General features: G+C 44.3%; 1 protein-coding gene across 4 annotated transcripts in view; it reads right to left on the minus strand.

The window, feature by feature from the left end:
- Positions 1-1,266: 1,266 nt before the first annotated feature.
- Positions 1,267-24,223, minus strand: part of Cdrt4 (CMT1A duplicated region transcript 4) — an 80,514-nt gene continuing 57,557 nt past the window's right edge. For 3 of the 4 annotated variants that reach the window (XM_090349569.1, XM_090349570.1, XM_090349568.1), the window contains exons 2-3: positions 3,390-3,465; positions 1,267-1,785 (exon numbers count right to left, since the gene is read on the minus strand). In XM_090349569.1, the coding sequence (XP_090205695.1) occupies positions 1,331-1,785; positions 3,390-3,429 (495 nt within the window). In that variant the 5' untranslated portion in view covers positions 3,430-3,465 and the 3' untranslated portion in view covers positions 1,267-1,330. Of the gene's footprint in view, positions 1,786-3,389; positions 3,466-18,298; positions 18,318-24,223 lie in introns of those variants that run through there. The other variant, XM_090349571.1, reaches the window with a different exon arrangement.

Below are 24,223 nucleotides of genomic sequence, written 5' to 3' on the forward strand. Positions count from 1 at the left end.
TGGGGAAATGCTATGCAAATAGCATTTAGGTCATTAAGTGCATCAAATCCTCCACTCCCCTTCGAGGGGGAAGCCAGCTGGGATTTCACTGCCTTGTAAATACAAACACAAAGCCAGTAAGGTCAGCCATACTCCAGTGGATAACCACTTGCCCACTGGCAAGTCCTGCTGGATCTGCCCCGTCCCAACTGGATCCTGCTTGTGTTTAAAGATAAAGCTTGTCTGCCTGGAGACAGGAGAGTTTAGCATCACTCTCTTTGGGGCTAATTCAGAGCCTGGGTGGGCCACGTCTAGTTGTCCTTGGACACATAACAGCTGGGTCCAGCTAGGGACTTCTCGATCTCCAGCTCTGCTTTGCAAGGCAAGCCTGAAGGAATTAGAGGGATGCACTCTCCAGCCTCCACTACAATCTGTAAGCCCCACAATGGAAAGCACGCCCATGTTGCATTCATTTGTCAGAAGGAGCATCAGAATTACACCAAGTGGGCTGCTAAGCTAATTTCTTTTGGCTTCACATCCTCTCGCATATGTTTGTATTTGGATCCCTAAGTCATATTCCTGTTTTGCATTTTGCTAATGGCCACCTCTAGGAGGCATGAGGTGGAATCTGCATGGCTGGGGTGGCGGAGGGGAGAGAGAGAACTTTCTGAGTACATCAGAAAGTTCCACTTCTGTCGGCTTCCCCTAGGCAACCCTCTGCATTCACCCAGGCAATGCTGCAACTCCTCCTGATTTGGGGCTTCCCAAAGCTCCCAGAGGCAGCCCCCCTTCCCTCCCCACCTCAAGGTGGGTGGGAGAGCATCCCTGCAGGGACCCCACCCTACCCCAGGGCTTGTGTATCACTAGCATACACTGAGCAGCACCCCCAAACCCCTACTCAGATAGTCTGGGTTTCAGCTCACATGCCTTATTTTTCAAGCATCCTATTTATTAAGTCCAAGACCTCCTCTTTGTTGCTCTGGCCTTAGAGGCAGTAACTACTTCCCTAAAGGCTGCCTCCATTATTACCTGTGGATTTTCTTTGTGTCCTTTTTCCTTACCTACTTCATAATTCTACTAAATTATCTCCAGTAAAGTAATGGATGTGACTTGTCTGACCTTGCCTGAACTTGAACTTAGATGAACACTCATAGTCAAATTCTCAAACACCTATGCAAAAACTAACGCTTAAAACAGCCAATCATCTGTCATGCAAATTAGGATGGGACTTCTCTGATAACCTCTGTGAGATCAGGAGCAAGTTCAAGATTAAAGACCATAGTTCAGTTTGTAGTAAATGGAACTGTATTCTTGGACACTCTCAGGGGCTGGCTGCACACCAGACTGCTGGCTAATTCTTGTCCCGTTTCTCCTTGCCGGCCTGACGTGAGTTATATGGAAGCTTCCTTGTCATAGGTTTCTGGGCAAAAACAATCTTGTTGTATTTTGTGGTGGGATTTTCTCTGGACTCCATTTGTAAATTCATGGGTTCTGAGGCAATGGACCCAATGGTTGAGAAAGGGAAAGGACCCCATATGGACAGCATCGTCTCTGACAGCGCGTCCTGCAGCGTCAGCTCCGCAGATGGTTTGGATGAATTTTTCCTCTTCAGCTGGATGTTGCCAGACTTGTTTGACTTTGCCAGGCGCCGCCGACTCTCCTCTAAAATCCTCGCATATTCCATTTCTCTGATTTTGCTCTTCTCGATGAGTTTTGTAACAATCGGGGAAGTATATGTGACGTAAGCTGGCCAAGGGTCATGTTTCTCAAGCAATTGCAGAGGGAGTCCAATATTTTCCGTGCGTCCTAAGAACAAAGGAAAATATGGGCAACTTAGACACTCACCTATACAGTCGTTCACTTTCTCAAAAAATGAAAGGGGACTGGAACCCACATTTTGAAATCTTTCCCTTATTATGCCCACCTCAATCTTTATTTAGCTAGAATAAAATTCAGGCTCCTCACTGAGTCACTTCAGAACACTCTACCCCCACTTATAAGCTGTAAATCACAAACAAGTTAAACTGTTGTCTCATCTATAAAATTGTATGTGTATGTGGTGTGTGTGTGTGTGTGTGTGTGTGTGTGTGTGTGTGCGCGCGCATGTGTGTGTGTGTGTGTTGGTACTGGGCTTGAATTCAGGGCCTCATGGTCTCCTTTAGTTTTCTTGCTCAAGACTGGCACTCTACCAATGGAGGCGCACTCCACCTCCATGCTTTTGTTGGTTAATTAGCGATAAGAGTCTTGTGGACTTTCCTTACTAGGCTGGCTTTAAACCACTATCCTCAGATCTCAATCTCCTGAGTAGCGAGGATTACAGGCCCTAGAGATTTCCTGTGTAATCTTTTAGCAATCTTTTTTGTGAAGCCTTTAGCATGCAGTGGATGACTCGTAATAAGCTATAAGTGAGCACAGCCTTTCAGCTGCACTGCTGTATTTAATCCTTATTTTATCTTATAAGGTAGTTAACAGCCTCCTTTAATGAGTTAAGTTTGGAACAGACAAAAAACACCAACTGATTAGTGGCAGTCTTGAACGCAGGCACTGGGTTGGGAGAGGAGGTTCACTTTACTAGAAGTTCTGCCCATCGAAGTTCTGCCCGTCAATCACCTGTTGTTTTGCAGGAATCAAATCATGGGCAGTCTCATACTTCCTTTTACTCATTGCCCACCATTCTCTAGATACTAGAAATGCTTGCAAAGGCCAGTCCTGTGGCTCCAGGACAGGCTTATCTCCAGGCTGCCCTTAAGACTTTCAAGACCTGGATCTTGTCTGGGGAGAAACCTGTCAGTAAAGAGTACACTGGTACAAGGCTCCTACCTCTCAATAAGAGCTGAAGAAAGACACAATGTATGGCAATGCCAGTCACTGGAAAAGGAGCACAGGAGCTCTCAAGTACAGACTCCTAAAGGCAAAGGCAGAATACAAGGACATTGTGGGTTGGGGCAGTCACATGGTTGGCAGAGGCAAAATTAAAACTGGGCCAGGCACTAGTGACTCATGCCACTCAGGGAACTGAGATCTGAGGACTACAGGCTGAAGTCACCCCAGACAAGAAAGTCTATGAGACTTTTATCTCCAATTAGCTACCCAAAAGCCAGAAATGGGGGTGTAGCTCAAATGGTAGAGTGCCAGTCTTGAGCAAAGCAGACAAACAAGAGCATGAAGCCCTGAGTTCAAACCTCAGTATCAACACATGTGCATGTGCATGCACACGCACACGCACATGCACACAGACACGCACACACATGTAAAACTGTCAGTAATCTCTGCATCTTCCAATCATGCTGTGTTCTCTACCAGGACAAGAATGAGTTTCCACAGGGCCCCACCTTTGCCCATCCCCGATTCTCCAATCTTGGCCAGTCCCAACTGACTGATCTTCCAAAGTTCACACTTGCAGTGCCTACCTTCTTTCTTCAACTTTCTTTCATCCACTTTGTCACTCATTTTTTATAGGTTTCCTTAGGTCCTAAATCCAAACTCCTATGGGAGAAAAAAAATACACAAACAGGTTAAACCAGGGCCTCTTCAAAGTGATCTGAGAAGAAAGCCATCAGTAGTCTTTTTGGGGATCTGGAGTCCTTGAATAGAGGTGACGCCAATCCCTCCCTCAGAGAAGAGGTCATGCTTTCCAGGGAAGCTGAAAGAGGCTGTGGAGCTCCTGAGGCCTGCAGATGTTGGCTCACACAAGCCACTCCGGTTGCCATGAATTCCTGGCAGATGTTCTGCTTCCTCATCTCCTAAGGTGAAGATCTGAACACCACCAGGCAGTGTGCAGGTTGGTCCACAGAGGAAAACATGGAGGGTGGGGGGAGAGCAGAGCCCACATTATAAAGCCATGTCATCTTCTCTAAAAGGTCTGAGTATAATCCTGCTCCTGCAACTGGGGATCAGATGGGCAGAGACAGCGACCAGGCATCATCTACAGGAGCCATAGGTTCAAGCTCAAGTGGTGGAGCCTGGCTGATCTCCAGAGCAGGGCAGGTGGGAACTTGATTACAACTAGAGTGGGTGGTTCTCCAGCCTTCGGTGCAGCTGCCCTGGAGAGCCTGTTACTGCATGCTGCCTGGCCCCGCTCCAGGGGGTCCAGCTAAACTGAAAGGGGAAGGCAAGACAAAACTGGGGGCCTTGGGGTGGCCTTTAACTAGCTGGACACAGGAAACAGGAATGGATGCTTTTAGTCCTTTTTCTATAGTGCATTTACACTGTCACATACAGGGCTACAGATCGGAACTAGAGGTGTGGCTCAAGTGGTAGAGCGTCAGCCTTGAGTAATAAAAAAGCCCAGACAGATCTTGAGGCCCTAAATTCAAGCCCCTGGGACTGGCCCTCCCCCACTAAAAATAAAAAATAAAGGCTTCAAAGGGTTTCTACTAAGCTCCCAGATGCTGTGCCACTGGAAGTGATGCACTGAGAAGCACTGCTCTAACACATTGCCTCTTAAATGTTGACAAATGCTAAATGTGTTTGTCGAAGCAGATGTGGGAGCTCTACCTGCAGGAATTCAGATTCAGTCGGTTTTGGGATTTTTTGTTTGTTTTTCTCCATGCTGGTCCTGGGGTTTGAACTCAAGGCTTGGCTCTTGAACTCAGGGTCTAGGTGCTGTCCTTTAGCTTTCTGCTCATAGCTTGGTGTTCTCGAAGTTGAGCCACAGCTTTACTTCCAGCTTTTTCTTGATGGAGATAAGTGTGTTCTTATGGACTTTTCTTCCCAAGCTGGCTTCAAATCTCAAGCCTCAGATCTCAGCCCCCTGAGTAGCCAAGATTACAGGCAGGAGCCACTGGCACCCAACTGAGAATTTGCTTTTTCAACTAATGACCAGATGATGCCTTTTCTTTCAACTACGATATATGTAGAGCTGACTTGGTCATGGGTAAAACACCCCCGTATAGGCAATTCCTAGGTTTCCCCCTCCCCCTTTTTTATTAATTCTAAGCAAGAGACTATTGTGGAATGTTAATGTCAATGACAAGAGTAACCTTAAATCTTATTATTTTCATAAAGTAAATTATTCACATATTTTGACATCTTATTTGAACACACCAAAAAAAAAGGCTAGCATCCAGAGGCTTGCTTATACTACCAAGAAGAGAAAAATGCTGTTTTTGTTGAATCTATTTAAATCCAAGTCCACTAGAATGCCCTATCGAGTCTCAGTGACAACTTTGCATGATGTAGTTTTTGTTGTTGTTGCTTTTGAGCCAGTCCTGGGACTTGAACTAAGGGCTTGAGCACTGTCCTTGGGCTTTCCTCAAGGCTAGAGTTCTACCACTTGGGCCACAGCCCCATTTCTGACTTTTCTATGTATGTGGTACCGAGGAATCGAATCTGGATCTTCATGCATGTTAGGAAAGCACTCTACCACTAGGCCAAACTCTCAGCCCCCAGAATGCAGTTTTAAAAGAACTCATGGTACTATTTTGCCAAGGCTAACAAGCAAGCAATGTTGAAATACTCTTCTAACCCAGAAACAGAGTTTCATGGGATACATGTGCGTGAGTGTGCGTGCATGTGTGTGTGTGTGTGTGTGTGTGTGTGTGTGTTTCTGTATCTGTATCTGTGTGTCTATAATCTGTGTGTACTGGTCTTGGGTCTTGAATGCTTGTGCTCAAGGGACAGTACACAGGCCCTGAGTTCACTCTACTGTGTTAGAGAAGCCTTGCTCCACAAGGAAGCGGAGCAAAAGCATGAGACCCTGAGTTCAAGCCCTCTGTCTCAGAAAGGCCATTGAAGTGATCGCCCCACCCCCATGCCTGTCCAGGTCCAATGAAACATAACTCATCTTCCATATTTGCAGAGCTGTTAGATGTATGCTTTCTCCCAGATGTCAAATAGGTCTAGTCAAGCATGCCAGATGCTCAGAGCACATTTTGGGGTGGTTATATGTAGATTTTGGATCCTTGCTTCTGAGTTTCTGGTTGTTGAACTGAAGTATGAGAGAACCCTGGTTGTTAAAAAATATGTGTCTGGGGCCAGAAGTTTGGCCTAGTGTAGAGTGCTTGCCTAGCATGCACAAAGATCCAGGTTCAATTCCTCAGTACCACATACATAGAAAAAAGCCGGAAGTGGTTCTGAGGCTCAAGTGGTAGAGCTCTAGCCTTGAGAAAGTCCAGGGACAGTGCTCAGGCCCTAAGCTCAAGCCCAGGACTGGCAAAAAAAAAAAAAAGAATGTATCTGAGTTTCCTAACAGCCCCCACCATGTGACTGTGACTGGTGGACCATGACATGCAGTGGGGGTCTTTATCATGCCTGACTGTTTGAGATTGTCTCAAAGTGCATGAAGAGGCCTTGATGGTTGGAAAATAGCAAACCTCACCAGACACTATTGGCTCACATCTGTAATCTAAACTCAGGAGGCTGGGATCTAAGAATCACAATTCAAAGCCAGCCCGGGTAGAAAAGTGAGTGTGGCTCATTATGTCCACTTAACCAGCAAAAATTGAGACAAGAGCCATGGCTCAAGTGGTAGAGCATTAGCTGTGATCAAGCAGGGTGAGCAAGAGCTCAGGGCCCTAATTTTAAGTGATTCTCTCTCTCTCTCTCTCTCTCTCTCTCTCTCTCTCTCTCTCTCTCTCTCTCTCACACACACACACACACACACACACAAAGTGCAAGACTCCCAGGTAATTTTGATGTGTAGCAAAGCTTGCAACCTCCTGTTCTAAAATCTAAATGTTAGAAAATGACTAAAACTTTAATAGATATTATTAGTTAGGTTTTTGGCTCACATGGTAAAGCCTTAGCCTTGAGTGAAAAAGCTAATGGAGAGTACAAAGCTCTGATTTCAAGCTACAGTAGCACCAAAAAAAAAAGTTGTCTATTTAGCTACTAGGGACAAAAAGACCTTTTCAAGCCTTTTGCCATTTTAAAACACAAGCTTTCATTCAAGAATTACTTATTATGTATATCCATTGCTGTATCTCAGTGGCCTTTAGACAGCTAAAAGGGCCCAGCAGCTCTTCCTCTGTCACTACCTGCTAGCACCAGAATTAACTTAGATCATAGGAGCAGGAAAACCAAGGGCTTAAAGCCCTGAGCTAAAGAAATGGGCTGTCAGTGGAATTCTCACACAAAACGAATGGTCTCACTCTGTCTGTGGCCATGTTGCAGCCTTATCTCAGGAAAGCATCTGACAGAAGGATTTTGTGGGTTCTAGTCAGGGCGGCTGGATTAGGGTACTATCACAAGCCAACCCCACTCAGACATTTTGCCCTCCTAGCCCTGTGAAAATAGTGCTGTTTCTTTGCCTATAATGGTAAATGCTATCTTTTGTCGGGAGTAGGGGAGGTGAAAAAGGGGAGGGAGGTTTGAACTCCAGGCTTCAGGTCTGCAAAGCTTACCTGTCTCAGCCAGTGTTCTACCACTTGAACCATGCCCCCAGTCCTGTTTTGCTGGTTATTTTCAGAGATAGAAACTAGTGAGCTTCACACTGAACCAAGAAGAACTAACCCAACTAAACAGGTCTATTTCAAGCACTGAAATAGAAATGGCAATAAGAGACCTTCCACCTAAGAAAAGCCCAGGGCCAGATGGATTCACAGGTGAATTCTATAAAGTCTTCAAAACACAACCCACACCAATACTCCTCAAGCTCTTCAACAAAATTGAGAATGAAGGTTCTATACCAAACTCATTCTATGAAGCCAGTATAACCCTCATCCCTAAACCAGACAGAGATTCATCAAAGAAAGAGAACTATAGACCTATTTCTTTGATGAACATAGATGCAAAACTTCTCAACAAAATACTGGCCAACCATCTACAACAACTCATCAAAAAAATCATACACTATAAAGCTGGTTCAACATACGCAATTAATATAATTCAACACATCAACAGGAGCAAGGACAAAAATCACATGATTGTCTCAATAGATGCAGAAAAGGCATTTGACAAGATCCAACACCCATTTATGTTAAAAGCTCTAGAGAAACTAGGAATCTATGGAACATTCCTCAATATAATAAAGGCTGTGTATGACAAATCCACAGCTAGTATTATACTTAATGGAGAAAAGCTAAAGCCATTTCCTCTAAAAATCAGGAACGAGACAAGGATGCCCACTCTCTCCACTCCTCTTTAACATAGTATTAGAATTCCTAGCCAGTGCAATAAGGCAAGAAGCAAGCATAAAGGGGATCCAAGTAGGGAAAGAGGAGGTAAAACTATCCCTCTTTGCAGATGACATGATTCTGTATTTAAAGAATCCTGTAGACTCTACTCCCAAGCTCCTTGAGCTGATTCAAAACTTTGGAAGGGTAGGAGGGTATAAAATTAACCCTCAAAAATCAACTGCCTTTCTCTACGCCAACAGTGAGAGGAATGAGGCAACAATCAGGAAAGCAACTCCTTTGCAATAGCCTCAAAGAAAATAAAGTACCTAGGAATTATTTTAACTAAGAATGTAAAGGACCTTTTGGATGAAAACTTTAAAACCCTGAAAAAGGAAATTAAAGCAGAACTGAGGAAATGGAAAAACCTCCCATGCTCCTGGATTGGAAGAATCAACATTGTGAAAATGACAATCTTGCCAAGGGCTATCTACAAATTCAACGCAATATCCATCACTATCCCAATGGCATTCTTTAAAGAAATAGAAGAGGCAATCCAAAATTTTATATGGAATAATAAAAGACCCCGTATAGCAAAAACACTTCTTAGCAGAAAGAACAGCGCAAGAGGAATTTCAATACCAAACTGTAGGCTCTATTACAGAGCTATAATTATCAAAAACATCTTGGTACTGGCACAAGAACAGATCTGAAGACCAATGGAATAGAACTGAGGACCCAGATATTAACCCACCTAATCTTTGACAAGGGAGCCAAAAAAATAGAATGGAAGAAAGATAGCCTCTTCAACAAGTTGTGCTGGCAGAACTGGTTAAGCACCTGCAGAAAACTAAAGTTGGATCCTTCTTTGTCACCCTGCACTAGAATTAACTCCAAATGGATCAAAGACCTCGAGGTAAAAGCTGACACACTGAAAACTTTACAGAAGGAATAGGAGATACATTAGGCCTCCTTGGCACAGGTGGAAACTTTCTCAATAAGGACCAAGAATCACAACAAATCAGAGAAAGGCTGGATAAGCGGGACTGCATTAAACTGCAGAGCTTTTGTATGGCAAAGGACATAGCTAGTAAATTAATTAGGAAACCTACAGAGTGGGAGAAGATCTTCACCAACCATACATTGGACAAAGGCCTCATATCTAAAATATATCAACAGCTCAAAAAATTGAATCACTCCAAAACTAATCTCCACAGTAACAACCATCCCATTAAAAAATGGGCCAAAGACTTAAAGAGAGTGTTCTCTGAAGAGGAAACAAAAATGGCCTATAGATGCATGAAGAAATGCTCAAATCTCTGGTCATAAAAGAAATGCAAATCAAAACAACTCTAAGATTCCACCTCACTCCAGTTAGAATGGCCAGGATCAGGAAAACTAATAACAACAGATGCTGGAGGGGATGTGGCCAGGAGGGATCACTACTACACTGTTGGTGGGAGTGCAAACTCGTTCAACCACTATGGAAAGCAGTATGGCAGTTCCTCAAAAGACTAAACATAAAACTCCCCTGTGATCCAGCAATTCTACTACTTGGCATTTACCCAATCATCCAGAAACAAGGACATACTAAATCCACTAGCACAACAATGTTCATTGCAGCATTATTTACCATAGCAAAGATATGGAACCAACCTAGATGTCCCTCAGTTCATGAATGGATCAACAAGGTGTGGTATTTATACACAATGGAATTCTATGCTGCTGTCAGAAAGAACGACATCACCCCATTTGTTAGGAAATGGAAAGACTTAGAAAAAATCATATTAAGTGAAGTAAGCCAGACTCAAAGGAACTTAGGCTCAATGGTTTCCCTCATTTGTCATAATAAGTAGAAACCTTGAGCTCGCCTAGCAGAGATTTGCAATAGAGCAAAACCTTGATACATAAGGCCATATAGTATGATGCTAATTGAAAGTACCTCTAGGATATAGAAACAAAAGCCATATAATGAATGATTGTTGTCCTTAAGGTACTATGTTATCTCTCATCTCTTTTGCTGTCCCTTGGTTATCTCATATTGTTACAGTATCTCACTTTGTTATCTGATATATCGGATATATTTGTATTTGGTTATTTGAAATTGGATAGGGAAGGGGGAAAACAAGATGGAGGAGTGGAGAGGAGGGTAATGGGGACCAAGACATGTGAAAGGGTATCAATGTATGTGAATTAATGCACCTTCTATATGGCAAATATCATGTAACCCTTTTATTAATTACAATAAAAAATATCAAAAAAAAAAGAAACCAGTGAGCTTTTCTCCCCAAGTTAGTCTTGAACTTCAGTCCAGTAGATTGTAGCCTTCTAAGTAGCTAAGGTTATAGGCATGAGGCTGGTGTTATCTTAATTCCGGGTTTCCCATACTGTGCCCCATATCATGTAAGATGTTCCTATGTGTTCCTTAAAGGAAACACGTTGGGGGAGGTGCATTTAATCCCTACTCAGCTACTCAGAAAACAGAGACAAGAAGAATCAAGATCCAAAGCAGGTTTGTACAAAAAAATATCTGAAAATTATCTGAACACAAAGTATAAGAGCTGCGAGTGTGGCTCAAGTAATAGTGCATTCACCCAGCAAACATTAGGCCCTGAGTTCAAAGCCCCAATATCACAAATAAAAATAAGAATAAAATTGGCTGGGAGTTTGGCCTAGTGGTTGAGTGCTTGCCTAGCATGAATGAAGACCCGGGTTGGATTCCTCGGTACCACATACATAGAAAAAAGCCAGAAGTGGTGCTGAGGCTCAAGTGGTAGAGCTCTAGCCTTGAGAAAGTCCAAGGACAGTGCTCAGGCCCTCAGCTCAAGCCCAGGACTGGCAAAAATAAAAATAAAAGCTTATGACAAGAGCCTCCAAATATGGCCAAAAAGATGGTTTAGCCCCGGAATCATTGTGCACAGAGCCTAACCTGTGCAAGAGCTCAAGCCTTCAAAATCAAGTTTGAAGTCATCAAGTTTGAAAAGATGTCTAAAGGTATTGGAATAGGCTGAATGACTCTGCAGTATTTTCTAATCTTTACTCATGGATAATTTGTTCACTCATTCATTCATTCATTGGGCAATGCATCTCAAGAGATTAAAAACCAATGAATCACTGGGTAGATTCTGAAATAATGTCCTCCATCCCTTGTGGTAGAATTACAAGCTTCAGGAATGTTCTATACTACAAAGATAAAAAGATGAGGCTTCTTTTTCTTTTTATTGTTTAGAGGTTATCACCCCTATACAGCAATGTTTCTGTTACATATATTGGGTGCCAAGTACATTTCTTTCCTTTGGCTTAGGATCAGCTGTTCCCTACTTTTCTCTCTTTCCCTCCCTCCATCTCTACCCATGAGTTGCTTGGTTCACTTTCATCAGTGTCCAGTGCAGCCATGGGCCCTGCTACTTCACTATTTCCCTCGTTGTTGCTTTCCACTGATTCTGTGCCCTCTCCCCTTCCCTCCCTTCCCCACCCCCACCTTCCCTCAGATGTGCTTGAGTATACACCATACATGAGGTAAAGAATACAGAGTCATCTAGAAATGAGAAGACAGATTAAGAAGAGGTCCTTTGTTTCCTGATCTTTGGGGGTTCTTTTCAGTATGTATATTATTTTATACACATACAAAGAAGTATTTGGGTATTACAATTTGGTGCTTTTCTCCTAAGATTGAAGGTGAAATTTCTTAATGCATAGCTATGACTCCTCTAACTCATTCCTCTGCACTCAAGCCAAGCCCCACAAAATCTTCCAGACCCTTCTCTCATGCTCTTCCCTGCACTATGTCTAAGTGTCTTATTTGGCCTAGAAACAATCACTTTTCTTCCACAGCCTTGGCCTGATGCAAAGGCTCATCTCATCTTGGCATTTTCTCTTTCTCAGCCTTCCATTTCCTCCCCCGCCCTCTGGCCACTCCTTGTTTATTTTGGGCAGAGGAGGAAGCTGCCATTAAGATTGGAAGTGTCTTGGAAAGCTTATCTCTAATATCCAGGGAAGCTGCCATTAAGATTGGAAGTGTCTTGGAAAGCTTATCTCTAATATCCAGAGACATGAATGTGGACCTGATAATCAAAATAATGCAGTATGTACTTTGTGGGCCACGATCTAGCAAGAGGCACAGAGAGCCTGCCACACCCCGTGCCGTACAAGCTCCCTTCATTGCACGCCTGGGATACACTGAGCACACACTCATGTAGCATCTCACCTTATTATTGTTCTGTTTCACAAATAAGTATAGCCTGTGGCGTGAACGCTCAATGGAAGCTCTCATTGCTGTCACCAGCTGCTGGGTTCCAGTCTGCACAGAAAGGGGATGGCTGGGTGTGTCTTTCATACCCTTTGCTCTAGGGAGTTTTGTAGAATTATGAAGCAGAGGAGATGAGGATAGGAGAAGCAAGGGGATCTTTCCAGAAAGAAGAGGCAATCTCTGCCTATCTCTCACTTCTTTTCACTGTTGCCTCTCCCCGCACTTATGCATTCAATAAAGAGAAGAGGCAGCTGGTGAACTGGGAGCTCATGCCTGTAATGTTAGCTACTAAAGAGGCTGGGATGTGAGAATCAGAGTTCAAAGCCAGAACCAGGCAGGAAAACCTGTGGACTCATCTCCAAAATGCTGAAAGTGGAAGTGTGACTCAAGTAGTACAGTGCCAGCCTTGATCAAAAAACTAAGAGAGGATTGTTGTTCTTAATGTACTATGTTATATCTCTTCTTTGTTTTTGCCCTTTGGTTAATCTCATATTGTTACTGTATCTGACTTTGTTACCTGGTATATTGTATAGACGTTTATTTGTTTATTTGAAATAGAAAAGGGAAGGGGGAAAAACAAGATGATTGGGAGGGGGTGGAAGGAGGGAAATGGGGACAAAAACATGAGATGGGATATCAGTGTGTGAGAAGTAATGCACCTACTACCTGGGAAATGTAACTGTGACCCTTCTATACATTACCTCGACAATAAAAAGTAAAAAAAAAAAAAAAAAAAAAAACACCTAAGCACATGAGCCCTGAGTTCAAGCCCCAGTACTGGTGTACACACACATGCACACACACACACACACACCAGAATTTTATCTGAATATTCAATATTTATATGAATATCCAATCATAAATATTAAATTCCTATTTTAAAATGTAACCAGTACAAAGACTTCTTTGTCATGAAACACAGCCATATTATCAATAGACTTTCAAATTTAAAATTTTAATCTCCAGATCAAGACAAATAAGCATAGCCAAAAGAGAGCTCCTCGGCCATTTCTTCCCAAATACCATTCAGAGTAGATTTGCACAACAATTGTGTAGGCAAATAGAAAAGCTAGTAAAGAAGCAGGCACACGCCTGTAACCCTAGCTACTCAGGAATCTAAGATCTGAGGATCTTAGAATAGTATGAAGCCAATCCAGGCAGAAAAGTCCCAGTGAGACTCTGTTTACAATTAACCACCAGAAAACCAGAGGTAGAGCTGTGGCTCCAAGTGGTAGTATGCTAGTTCAGGGACAGTGCCCAGGCATTGAGTTCAAGCCCCACAACCAACAAGATTGTTGAAGAAAGAAATCCTCTCTTAGTCTTTTGATCAAGGCTGGCACTGTACTACTTGAGTCACACTTCCATTTTCAGCATTTTGAAGATAAAATTCCACAAGTTTTCCTGCCTGGTCCTGGTTTTTAACTGCAATTTTCACATCTCAGCCTCTTTAGTAGCTAACATTATAGGCATGTGCTCCCAGCTCACCAGCCTGCCTCTTCTCTTTATTGAATGTTGAAGAAAGAAAGAAAGAAAGAAAGAAAGAAAGAAAGAAAGAAAGAAAGAAAGAAAGAGAGAGAGAGAGAGAGAGAGGGGAGAGGGGGAGAGGGGGAGAGGGGGAGAGAGAGAGAGGAGGGAGGGAAGGAAGGAAAGAAGAAGGGAAGGAAGGAGGGAGGGAGGGAAAGAAGGGAGGGAGGGAGGGAGGGAGGGAGGGAGGAAGGAAGGAAGGAAGGAAGGAAGGAAGGAAGGAAGGAAGGAAGGAAGGAAGGAAGGAAGGGCCCTATAACATATTTAGGAAGCTAAAGATTGAAGCAGTTTATGCTCAGGGCCCCTCTCTCTCTCTCTGCCTGACAGCTAGGTCACAAAGAGGCTGTGGAAATGTGTGGCCACACGATGTCTAATCAGTCAGAAAAAGGAAGTCCTGCTCAGTTGGAACAATGAGGACCTTGTGAGCCCACAGAACACATGGGGAAATGGCCAGTCATTTCCCAAGACTGGCTTCGGTCAACGGTTCAGGCCACCTTCTCAAATGTTCAACACACTAATAATTCAAGCCAATATTGGCTTTTTTTCAAAAGAAATATTGATTTATTATTCTAGAGGTAATCCAGACAGGTATTAAATTTATGTGATTACTACACAAAGCATGTTTGATATATGTGTTTTCCTTCAGTACAGTTAGTTTTTAATCAATTTTAATATAGTAAAAGACATGGTTTTAACAAGGTCAGTATTAATATGGTGGTCTGTGAAAAAAAGAAACCCTCTTCTCTATTCATACATACACAGTAGCTCACATCTTGAAATATGAAGTTGATTTTTTCAAACTACAGAGAATTTTAATGAAAAGAAGAATGTTAGACTCAGTTTTGTTGTACTAAACCTAGCTGCCCATCAAAACTAACAATTACTTCCAAGGTTAGGATCTGGGGCCTTGAGAATGGTGCGGGGCTTTGAAGTAAGGGGTGTTGTAGGCAAATTTCCCAAACTACAAATACTGGGTTAAATTTTAGCTCACCAATGGCTTTTGAATCCAATATTGGCATTGAAGAGAGTGACTGGCATTTGAATTTTTTTTTCATAGAAGCAAAGAAATAGTCACCTTCTAGATGAACTAATTATTCCATCAGCCTAAGACACACTATGCCCTCAGTAGCACAGAGTTGTCCCTGTCCATGACCGTGTGAGAAAATACCTATGCCATAGCTTGCGCCTTGTCCTGCAGAAGCTGACTCCAACTATGACTAAACCACACTCCCCATTGTCTGGGGAAAATGAAAGAGTTTGACTGTGTTTGTTCCTGTGCACTCTTCCTTCACACCCAGCAATAAGTGGCATACTAGGATCATTCACAAAAGGGGAATGAAACAGATGGAAGATGCCATATTGGAGTGAAGGAAAAGAAGGTGAGAAGGTGAGCTTGAAGACGGATCCTAAGCGCTGTCAAAATTAGAAGATGAGGTGACGGGGACTATCTACCCCGCATGCGCAGTGCCATTCTCCTTCCCATACATGGCTGTCTCTGCGACTGCTGGAGGATGGTGAGGAGGAAGTGAAGCCACTCACTGCCATGCTGAGAAAAACCATCAGGACACGCGTGTGTCACATGGACAATGGCCAGTGCCATGAACATACTGTTTATGTCCTCCTCGTCAAAATATGTATCAACATTAGATAAATAGGTGGTACTGCCTTTGCCTTAGGTAACTTGCCCTGAAATCTCCAAGGAATACAATCATCTCAAAGCTACCTACTTACACAGGACACGTGGAAATCTTGAACCTGCTGATTTGAATAAAGGTTGAACATGGGACATGAAACATGATCCTAAAACCAGGGCAAACAGAAATGGAAAGTCTTGAGTTCAAACCTTAGGTGGCTCCTTTCTTATTCACATAATTTGGGGGGCTCATATCAACCTCTCCAGATATGCATACACTGTGTCTAGATCAGACTCACACTCCACTATTCCCCTTCTTTTCTACTCCTCCTTCCCAAACCAATTTCAGCAAGCTTTATTGTTCCATTACCTGACACAGACATAAAGGTTTTTGACCCCCTCCACACTCCTTCCTATGATTCTGTTAAAGACCTATTTTACATCCCTGTCAATTTGTAAGCATATGCTTTGTGTTCAAAGGGATTTCGCCATAGTATTTCACACGTGCAGGTGGATCTCCTGGTGTGTCCACTCTCCCGGGTCCCTATTATGCAACAGCCTTCAGTGGGTCTAGTTTTTCAATCTTCATTCTCAGATGCAGTTTATTTTGATGTTGTTTACCTTCTAACTTTCTCTTTTTCTCCAACACCATCCCCCTTCTAATTCCCTTAAACAGCCCACAATTACAAGCAGATTATGATCCTGCCTGTGCTTACGTACATGGTAAATAACTTGCCTTTGCTCCCTCTCTCTCGTTCTTAGAGCTTTATTTTTCCCACATGTGTAAAACGTGACTGGAACACTTGCCTTGTGGGCTCCCTGTGAAAACGCACTGACACACCACAGGGGAAGTGGCTGGCACACCACAAGAGACAGCACCAATTCAAACATTTGCAGACACAACAGCCCCAGATTTGAGTTCTGCTGAGAGGGAAAAGAAAACCCTGTCTAATAGGCTAAAGTCCATGTGAACTAAGCATGCTCAATTCCAGCTGAAGCCTCCTCCACATTTCCTCCACACTTCTGTTTCCATTCTCCACTGGGCCAGTCTGCAGCCCACCCCCACCCCTCCTATGAACCACAGCCCCAGATCTTGGCAACAGTAAAAATAAATCATTTGGGTGCCCTAGATTGTAGTAGCCACCTTTCTCCATTCCTGTGTTTTCTTTCTTTTCTTTTCTTCTTTTTTTCTTTTGCCAGTCCTGAGGCTTGAACTCAGCTACTGTCCTTGAGCTTACTCAAGGCTAGTGTTCTACCACTTGAGTCACAACACCACTTCTGGCTTTTTGTGTATATGATATCAAGGAATGGAACCCAAGGGCTTCATTCATGCTGGGCAAGCACTCCAATACTAGGCCACACCCCCAGCCCATTCATGTGTTTCCTTCTGGCATAATGATTGTAAATTTATACATATGGCCTGAGGCCTCTACTCCTTTTGGATTTTCTTCCAAGACCACAGCCACAGCTTGGCCATAGTAAGGACCGACCATGGTTAAAACCTAAGGCCAGATTTGTTCTGGTCTTCTCTTCATTTTACCATGGGTCTGGGAAGCAGGATGGAAAGTGCAACAGATAAAAATGAAACCTAACAAAGGCGGTTAGTTATAGAGAGAACAGATAGATAGTGGGATATATAAACCCTGACCCAACAAAGACAAGAGTAGTATCCAAGATGGTAGCTCACCCCTGTAATCTCAGCTACTCAAGAGATAGCCATCATGAGGATAAACAGTTCCAAGCCAGTTCCAGGCAACAAGTTAGTGAGACTCCTATCTCAACTAATAAACTGGGTATGCTGGCATATGCCTGACATCCCAGCTATAGATGGAATAAGATCATTGCAATTCAGGTAGGCCATCAACAAAAACATGAGTTTGTATTCAAAAAGATAAAGCCAAAAGACTGGAGGTTTGACTCAACTGCTCTGAGTTCAAACGCTAATATTGCAACAACAACAAAAAAGTGAAAACAGCAAGACTCCACTCCTTGGAGGTCACAAAATAGGTCACTGAAAATAATTAAGGAGACATCTGTCATTATTAGATTCAAATGAATCATTCTAGGCATAAATATACACAAAGAGTACACCACAGAATTTTAACTGCTAGCCACAGAGAAAATATGGGTGGTAACATGCCAGGAAATTATGAAGTTCTGACAAAGGGAGTTTTGTGGAATCAGAAATCCAACTGACTCAACAACAAAGGTTCGAATGTGTCTCCTCAACATGGTGGAGGGATGCACCAAATATTTTTAGCATCGGGGAACAGGCCCTTCATGGGGAGTGCCCTGTAGAAATCCTCTCCCAGCAGAGGCCCTGCCTCAGAGGACCACAGGGGAACCAGCCTCCTCTTACTCCCCCAGAGAGCAACTGAGAGGTGAATTCCCCAAGGTCCCCAAGGCAATAATACAACTTTTGAATGAAACACATGGTAGAGTTATGAACAGGACTTAGCTGTGGAGTTCTTACAAGCCCCAAAGTTCTCTCTTAGAAAACAAGAGAAAATGGGAAGCACTCACGCTCCTTTGAGTGACATGAAGATTTAATGAGATGATGTAACAAGCATGGAGCACAGGGTAGAGCCAATGGTAAGAGCCTTTAACCACAGGCTGCTATTACTGCCACATGCATAATGGCCATATTGTCCACCGTGCCAAAACAATACGGTCCAGATTCAAGCTCAGCAAACATTAATGACAAAACATCTTGCCCCAAATGAGCCACTAAGCAGAAAATCGAGGAAGGGATTTGGAGCAGGAGAAGATCAAAGGACACAGTTGTTCCCCACACTATCCATTGCACCCACCCGCACCATGTATCAGATCCCTACAGTCCCGCTGACATCATCTGCTCACCAAAAGGACATTCTGTAGAGCTGCTCTGGAGCCAGGCAGATTCTGGGCATGGGTGGCCCCCTGCTGTCACATGTTGCACAAATGCCCATGGCATGAGTAGCCCTTAGCAGGATGTTCACGTAGTCCTTGGCATGAAAAAGAGAGTCTACAAACTATGCACACATGCATGCCTGAATATGTGCACTGGCATGCACATCACACACACACACACACACACACACACACACACACACACACACACGCAGCTGTGCAACTCCTCAAAGTCACCAGCCAGGCCTGCTGTGTACCCAATCTCCTGCCCACATTCTACTCCCATTTTTGACCTCGTATGCTTTCTCTCCTCTCAGGTCTCTTCAGCTCTAATGGTTTAACAAAATAAAACTGGGCCAAGAAATCTCCCTGGATTCCTCCTGGAATAAACTTGGACTGAGATATGCAAACAATGTAGAAGGGTACTCGGGGTGGAGTAAAGAATCTGGAGTTAGGAAAACTAATTTGAACACCCTTGCTTTACAAAAGCTCTTTGCTGTCTGATCTTGGAGCGATTCTCAGTTGCTCTTGATCCTGTTTCCTTGCGTTGGAGATGGGCAACATCTGCCTCATGACCAGTGAGGGGCGGCCCGATGGATGGCGAGAAAGTGTCTCGTGATCTCTAAAAGAGCCTCATGGCTGTTGGCTTTTGTGGTAAAGACAAGAGCCCTGAACTATCAGAATAAATCTTGCACTGTTGTTGCTGACCCAGTCTTGTTTTGGTTACAAGAAAGTTAAATAACATCTCTGCCAAAGGGTGAGGATGAGATGACCGCCCAAGACTACTGAAGGGTTGTATTATTCAGAGAGTAGCCTAGACCACAGACTAGGGGTGGCTGGTATGAGCACAGGGACAAAAGTTAAGTGTAACAGTCTAGAAATGTATGTACTTAGCCCTTTGGAAAGCTATGCTAAGGATGTTATCTACGTCCCAGGAAAAGCAATGGAAATCCTGGTCTTCATTTCCTCATCTTTCAAGTCTCAGGGCTTATCAGAAGGGCTGGGTAGCAAGGCCCACAGGTTGAACAAACACTCACCAGGACTTGGGTTGCTAAGGCCAGTGACAGGCAGACTGCAGCTTGCTTCCCTTGATCTCACCTCCTGTTCATCACGGCCTTGTGAAATTCCCTGCCCTGCATCTAGGGACTCCCTTCCTAGGCTGCATCTGGAGATTGCACTTCTAAGAAACAGAATACAGTCAACGGGACAGGATGTGGCTTTGGAGACTACATTATAAAAACCGCCTACTAGCTGAGCAAAGAGGCTCAAGTCTAGAGCATCTGGGGAGGATGAGCTGGTGACTCCATTCTCAGCCAGTGGCTTCAGGGCTGTGGCCTGCTGCTGCTACCCCATCTCACAGGGAAGCACAATGGCCAGACACAGTGATGTGGACTGCCATCCCCAGAAATACCGGGAAGCTCACATAGGAGAATTGCAGCTCAGGCCTGTCCAACCATTCAGCAAAACTCTACCTCAAAAATAGCCAATGAGAAAAGAGGCTTGGATACAAGGCTTGAGGTAAAGTACTTCTCTAGTAAGTACAAATCCCCGAGTTCAATTCCCACCATTTTGTGAGAGTCCCTGCGACAGAGGCAGCCAGTGGGGCACACACCTAGATTTCTGAACCATAAAACTATGAGGTAAAAGCATTTGTAACAAACAAACTAAATTTTGGAGTCATTCATTACAAAGCAAAAGATAACAGCGCAACACCTTTACATCTGACGGTCCAAGGAACCTGAGGCTGAGGCAGAAGAGGGCTTCCGGCTTTGGCAGTATTAGGAGAATGCTCACTGGGTAACTTGTCTTTCTCCAGTCCACTTCCATTTCCAGAGGACACCACACTTGTTCTACTCAAAGAAGTGAATTCACGTAGGTAAGGAACTTGGGCCTCTCACATACTTTGGAAATGAAGGGGCCCTTGTTGCAAGGCCAGTATGGACAAGGCTGTGTAGACACAATGAACATATCAATGTGGCCAGTAAGGCTACAGATGTGAGAAAGAGCTCAATAATGGCATTAAAGTGCTTACCTCACACTTTGCTTAATAGGTATAGAAAGCTATGACTTTGTGATTTTTTTTTCCCCGGAAGATCAAGTAAAATGTTCTTGGGAAAGTAGTGAGATCAAATACCCATGGAATGCTGGCACCAGTGGCTCACCCCTGTAATCCTAGCCATCTGGAGGCTGAGATCTGAGGATCTCCATTCTGTGCCAGCCTGAACAGACAAATCCAAGAGATGATGATCCCCAATTAGCCAGCAAAAAGCCAGAAGTAGAGGTGTGGTTCAAATGGCAGAGCACCAAGCCTGGACTGAACAAGCTAAACAAGAGCACAAAGCTTTATGAATTCCAGTCCTAGTACTAGCTTTGTAAAAAAAAAAAAAAAAAAGGCTATCATAGGACTATTTTATCCAACACTTATACATGAACATTATCTGGGGTCTGCCTAGACATTTAAGTTAGGAAAATGATTAACAATCACCCCTTTCGCTTTCCACACTCACGTACACATGCACGCACACGCGCGCATACACACACACACACACCATTACTATGAAAAGAGGCTCAGGGGTAGATTTTGAGGGTTTAAGAACACTAATGCACACCTGCCTCTGGGCCCTGCTTGGCTATGGGCTTCTCTGATCAAGAGGCTGCCAGCCTGGAGCCTGGAGCCTGGAGCCTCTCACAGGGTCCCCTGAGAATTTTCCCTGAATCATTCGTCACCCTAGAACTAAAGTGGGAATAAGTCATTTGTTGGGCATGGTGGAACTAGACCAGCATCTTTTATCATTGAAGTGATCCTTTCAATTTTCTGACGTTTACTGTGTCTTTAGCACCACTGATCAACATTATTTTTTGCCGGTCCTGGGCTTGGACCTAGGGCCTGAGCACTGTCCTTGGACTTTCTCAAGGCTAGAGCTCTACCACTTGAGCCTCAGCACCACTTCCAGCTTTTTTCTATGTATGTGGTGCCAAGGAATCAAACCCGGGTCTTAGTGCATGCTAGGCAAGCACTCTACCACTAGGCCAAACTCCCAGCTCATGACATCAACATTTTATTACTTCACAAATTAGCTAATTATCTAGCTGACTGATTCATTGATAAATTGGCTAATCACTAATTGGTTGATATATTTATTTGTTTATATATTTATCTTGGCAGCAATGAGATTTTAACTCTAGCTCTTGAACTTGCTGGATAGGCATTCTACCTTCAGATTCATGCCCCAACCCTGATTAATACTTAATAAGGAAAAATTTGTCCTCTCTGTTCCTCCCAGTAGCTGCTGGGTGACCCCCAGTCACCTGCTTCAGAGGCAGTAGTAGTCGCAGGTTACCTCAACCAGGGTCCTAACTTCGCAGGAAGAGCTTTCACAAGCTGTGTTGGGGACAAGCTGGTTCCCGTGTCACCTTGCTTCACTACACCTCTGTTTCCCAGGGCATACAGCACAGGGTTTCCCAGCACTAGCCGCCTGCTACTCCCGACCCCTCTGAGGCCCATCAGGCCCCAGGAATTGGAATGTACTAAGATTTCCCAACATCCCACCAAATGAATTCCTTATGAGCCCAACTTCTGGGTTTATACAAAACCCTGACCTTCAAAAAACTCAGCGTGTCTTCATTCCTGCATGCCTTCCAAAAGGAGCAAAGCTAACTTTTGCCCTCTAGGGTAGGAAATGTGAAAAACCCAAACCTTGGTGAGTCTAGACCACAACCAACCCCTCCCAGGCTGGAAGCCCCTGCAGAGAAGGCCCTGACCCCCTTGCCATCCGCAGAATGAAAACTGCAGGCAGAGGAGGTGCCCAGGCCCACCCACCCTGGGCTCTCTTGGCAGCTGCCCTAAATCTATTTCTACCCATTGAAGCTACAACCTTGGAGCCAGAAATCTGGAGGAATTTAACACCCAGTCAATGCAGACACAGGAAAACAGTGTTCAAAGTAAATACTGGAATCCCTCCCTCATCCTCCAGCAGAAATGTGCACCCAGCAGGGTCTGAGCTCAACAGCTTCTCAGAAAAGCCCCTGCTAAGCCCCACTCTGCTTTGGGGCTGCAGACCAGGAGGGCAGGGCAGGCCCCAGAGGCTCTTGGCTCACACAGGGACCAGGCTAAGGGGGCTGGGCTCACACAGCCCCCCACCCCCCACCCCACTTTGGAAGTTCTGCCTGAAGCTCCTGTTTTCCCCAGGATCTGACCTTCAGACAGGCAGGCAAAGGAAACAGGGTGCCCTCCTGCCCGGAGAGAGGCTTTCCATTTCCTTTGCCTCCCTGAGCCTGTGAAAGAGTCACTTTTCCTGAGGAAGAAAGAAGGCTCTGTGTTGTGGTAGGCGGGACGCAGTGAGGGAGCTGTGTCCCCGGGCCAGAAGATGCATGCGCCCGGCTCCATGGGATGTGGCCACCGACATTCATTTTCTTGGGATGGAGCATTAACAAATTCCATCTCCCCAAAGCCATGTGCCAAGGGCCCCACCCCACTTCCTCTAACTCTGGAAAGAGAAAAGTATGGGCCTTATCCAGGGAAAATGGATCCCAGCAAATCATTTCACACCGAATCATCAGTCTGGATCCCTGTACCAAAAGTGATGCCCAAATTCTCCTCACAAAGTTGCAAGTCCAATATGCCCACCTATAATCCACTCAGGAAGCTGAGATTCAAAGGATTGTGGTTCAAACAGCCAAACCAGGAGAAAAGTCTGAGAGATTCCATCTTCAATAAACCAGCATAAAGCCAAGCTAGAGACATTACTCAAAATGGTAGAGTACCAGCCATGAATAAGAAAGTTAAGCAATAGCTTGAGGCCCTGAGTTCAAACCCTGAGAACTACCAGAAAAGAAGGAAAGGAAGGAAGGAAGGAAGGAAGGAAGGAAGGAAGGAAGGAAGGAAGGAAGGAAGGAAGGAAGGAAGGAAGGAAAGAAGGAAGGAAGGAAGGAAGGAAGGAAGGAAGGAAGGAAGGAAGGAAGGAAGGAAGGAAGGGAGAAAGATGGACACCTGAAACAAATGGTGTGAGTCCCAGTGCAGGAAAAAAAAGTTAGGACTGGTTCAAGAAGAAAGCAAAATGTCCAAAGTCAGCCACTGATTGCCATGGTTTCAGTGTCCTCATTGAAAATTAAGTTAGGGGCCAGGAGTTTGGCCTAGTGGTAGAGTGATTGCCTAGTATGCACGAAGACACAGGTTTGATTCCTTGATACCACATATACAGAAAAGCCAGAAGTGGTGCTGTGACCCAAGTAGTAGAGTGGTAGACTTGAGGAAAGCCCAAGGACATCTCAGGCCCTGAGTTCAAGCCCCAGGACTGGCAAAAAAAAATTGTTAAGTCAGTCACCAGTGAGTCCACACCTGTGATCCTAGCTACTCAGGAGTCTGAGATCGAAGATTTGCCAGAGTTTCCAGAAAGAAAAGTCCATGAAACTCAACAATTATTAACCACTACAAAGCCATAAATGGAGCTGTAGCTCAAGTGATAGAGGCTCTAGCCTTGAGCACAACAGCTCAGGGACAGCACCCAGGCACTGAGTTCAAGCCCCAGAAGAGTTACCCCCCCCAAAAAAATGATGACAACAATAACAACAACAAGTTCTAGTCTTCATAAATGAACCACCTCAGTCATTTTGTTCTAGCACAGCCACTCTGCCTTCAAAAGCTCTGAGTAGAGTCCAGCTCAGCAGAGGAGTGCCTGGAAGTCTTGAGGTCATAGCAACAGCAGCAGATCAGAGCTCTGTGTGGTGTCCAGAGGAAGGAGGAGCACAGCTCAAGTAGTAGAGCTTGCTTAGCATATGCAAAGCTCTGTGTTCAAACTTCATAAGTAAAAGAATGTTGTAATTACTAAAGAAATAATTAAGCTAGACATGGTATGCCATCTCTTCCTAACCCAAACTACTGCCCTCACCCCAATT

This window comes from Megascapheus bottae, chromosome 17 (assembly GCF_031878675.1).
Source record: "Megascapheus bottae isolate mThoBot1 chromosome 17, mThoBot2.hap1, whole genome shotgun sequence".
Lineage (NCBI taxonomy): Eukaryota > Metazoa > Chordata > Mammalia > Rodentia > Geomyidae > Megascapheus > Megascapheus bottae.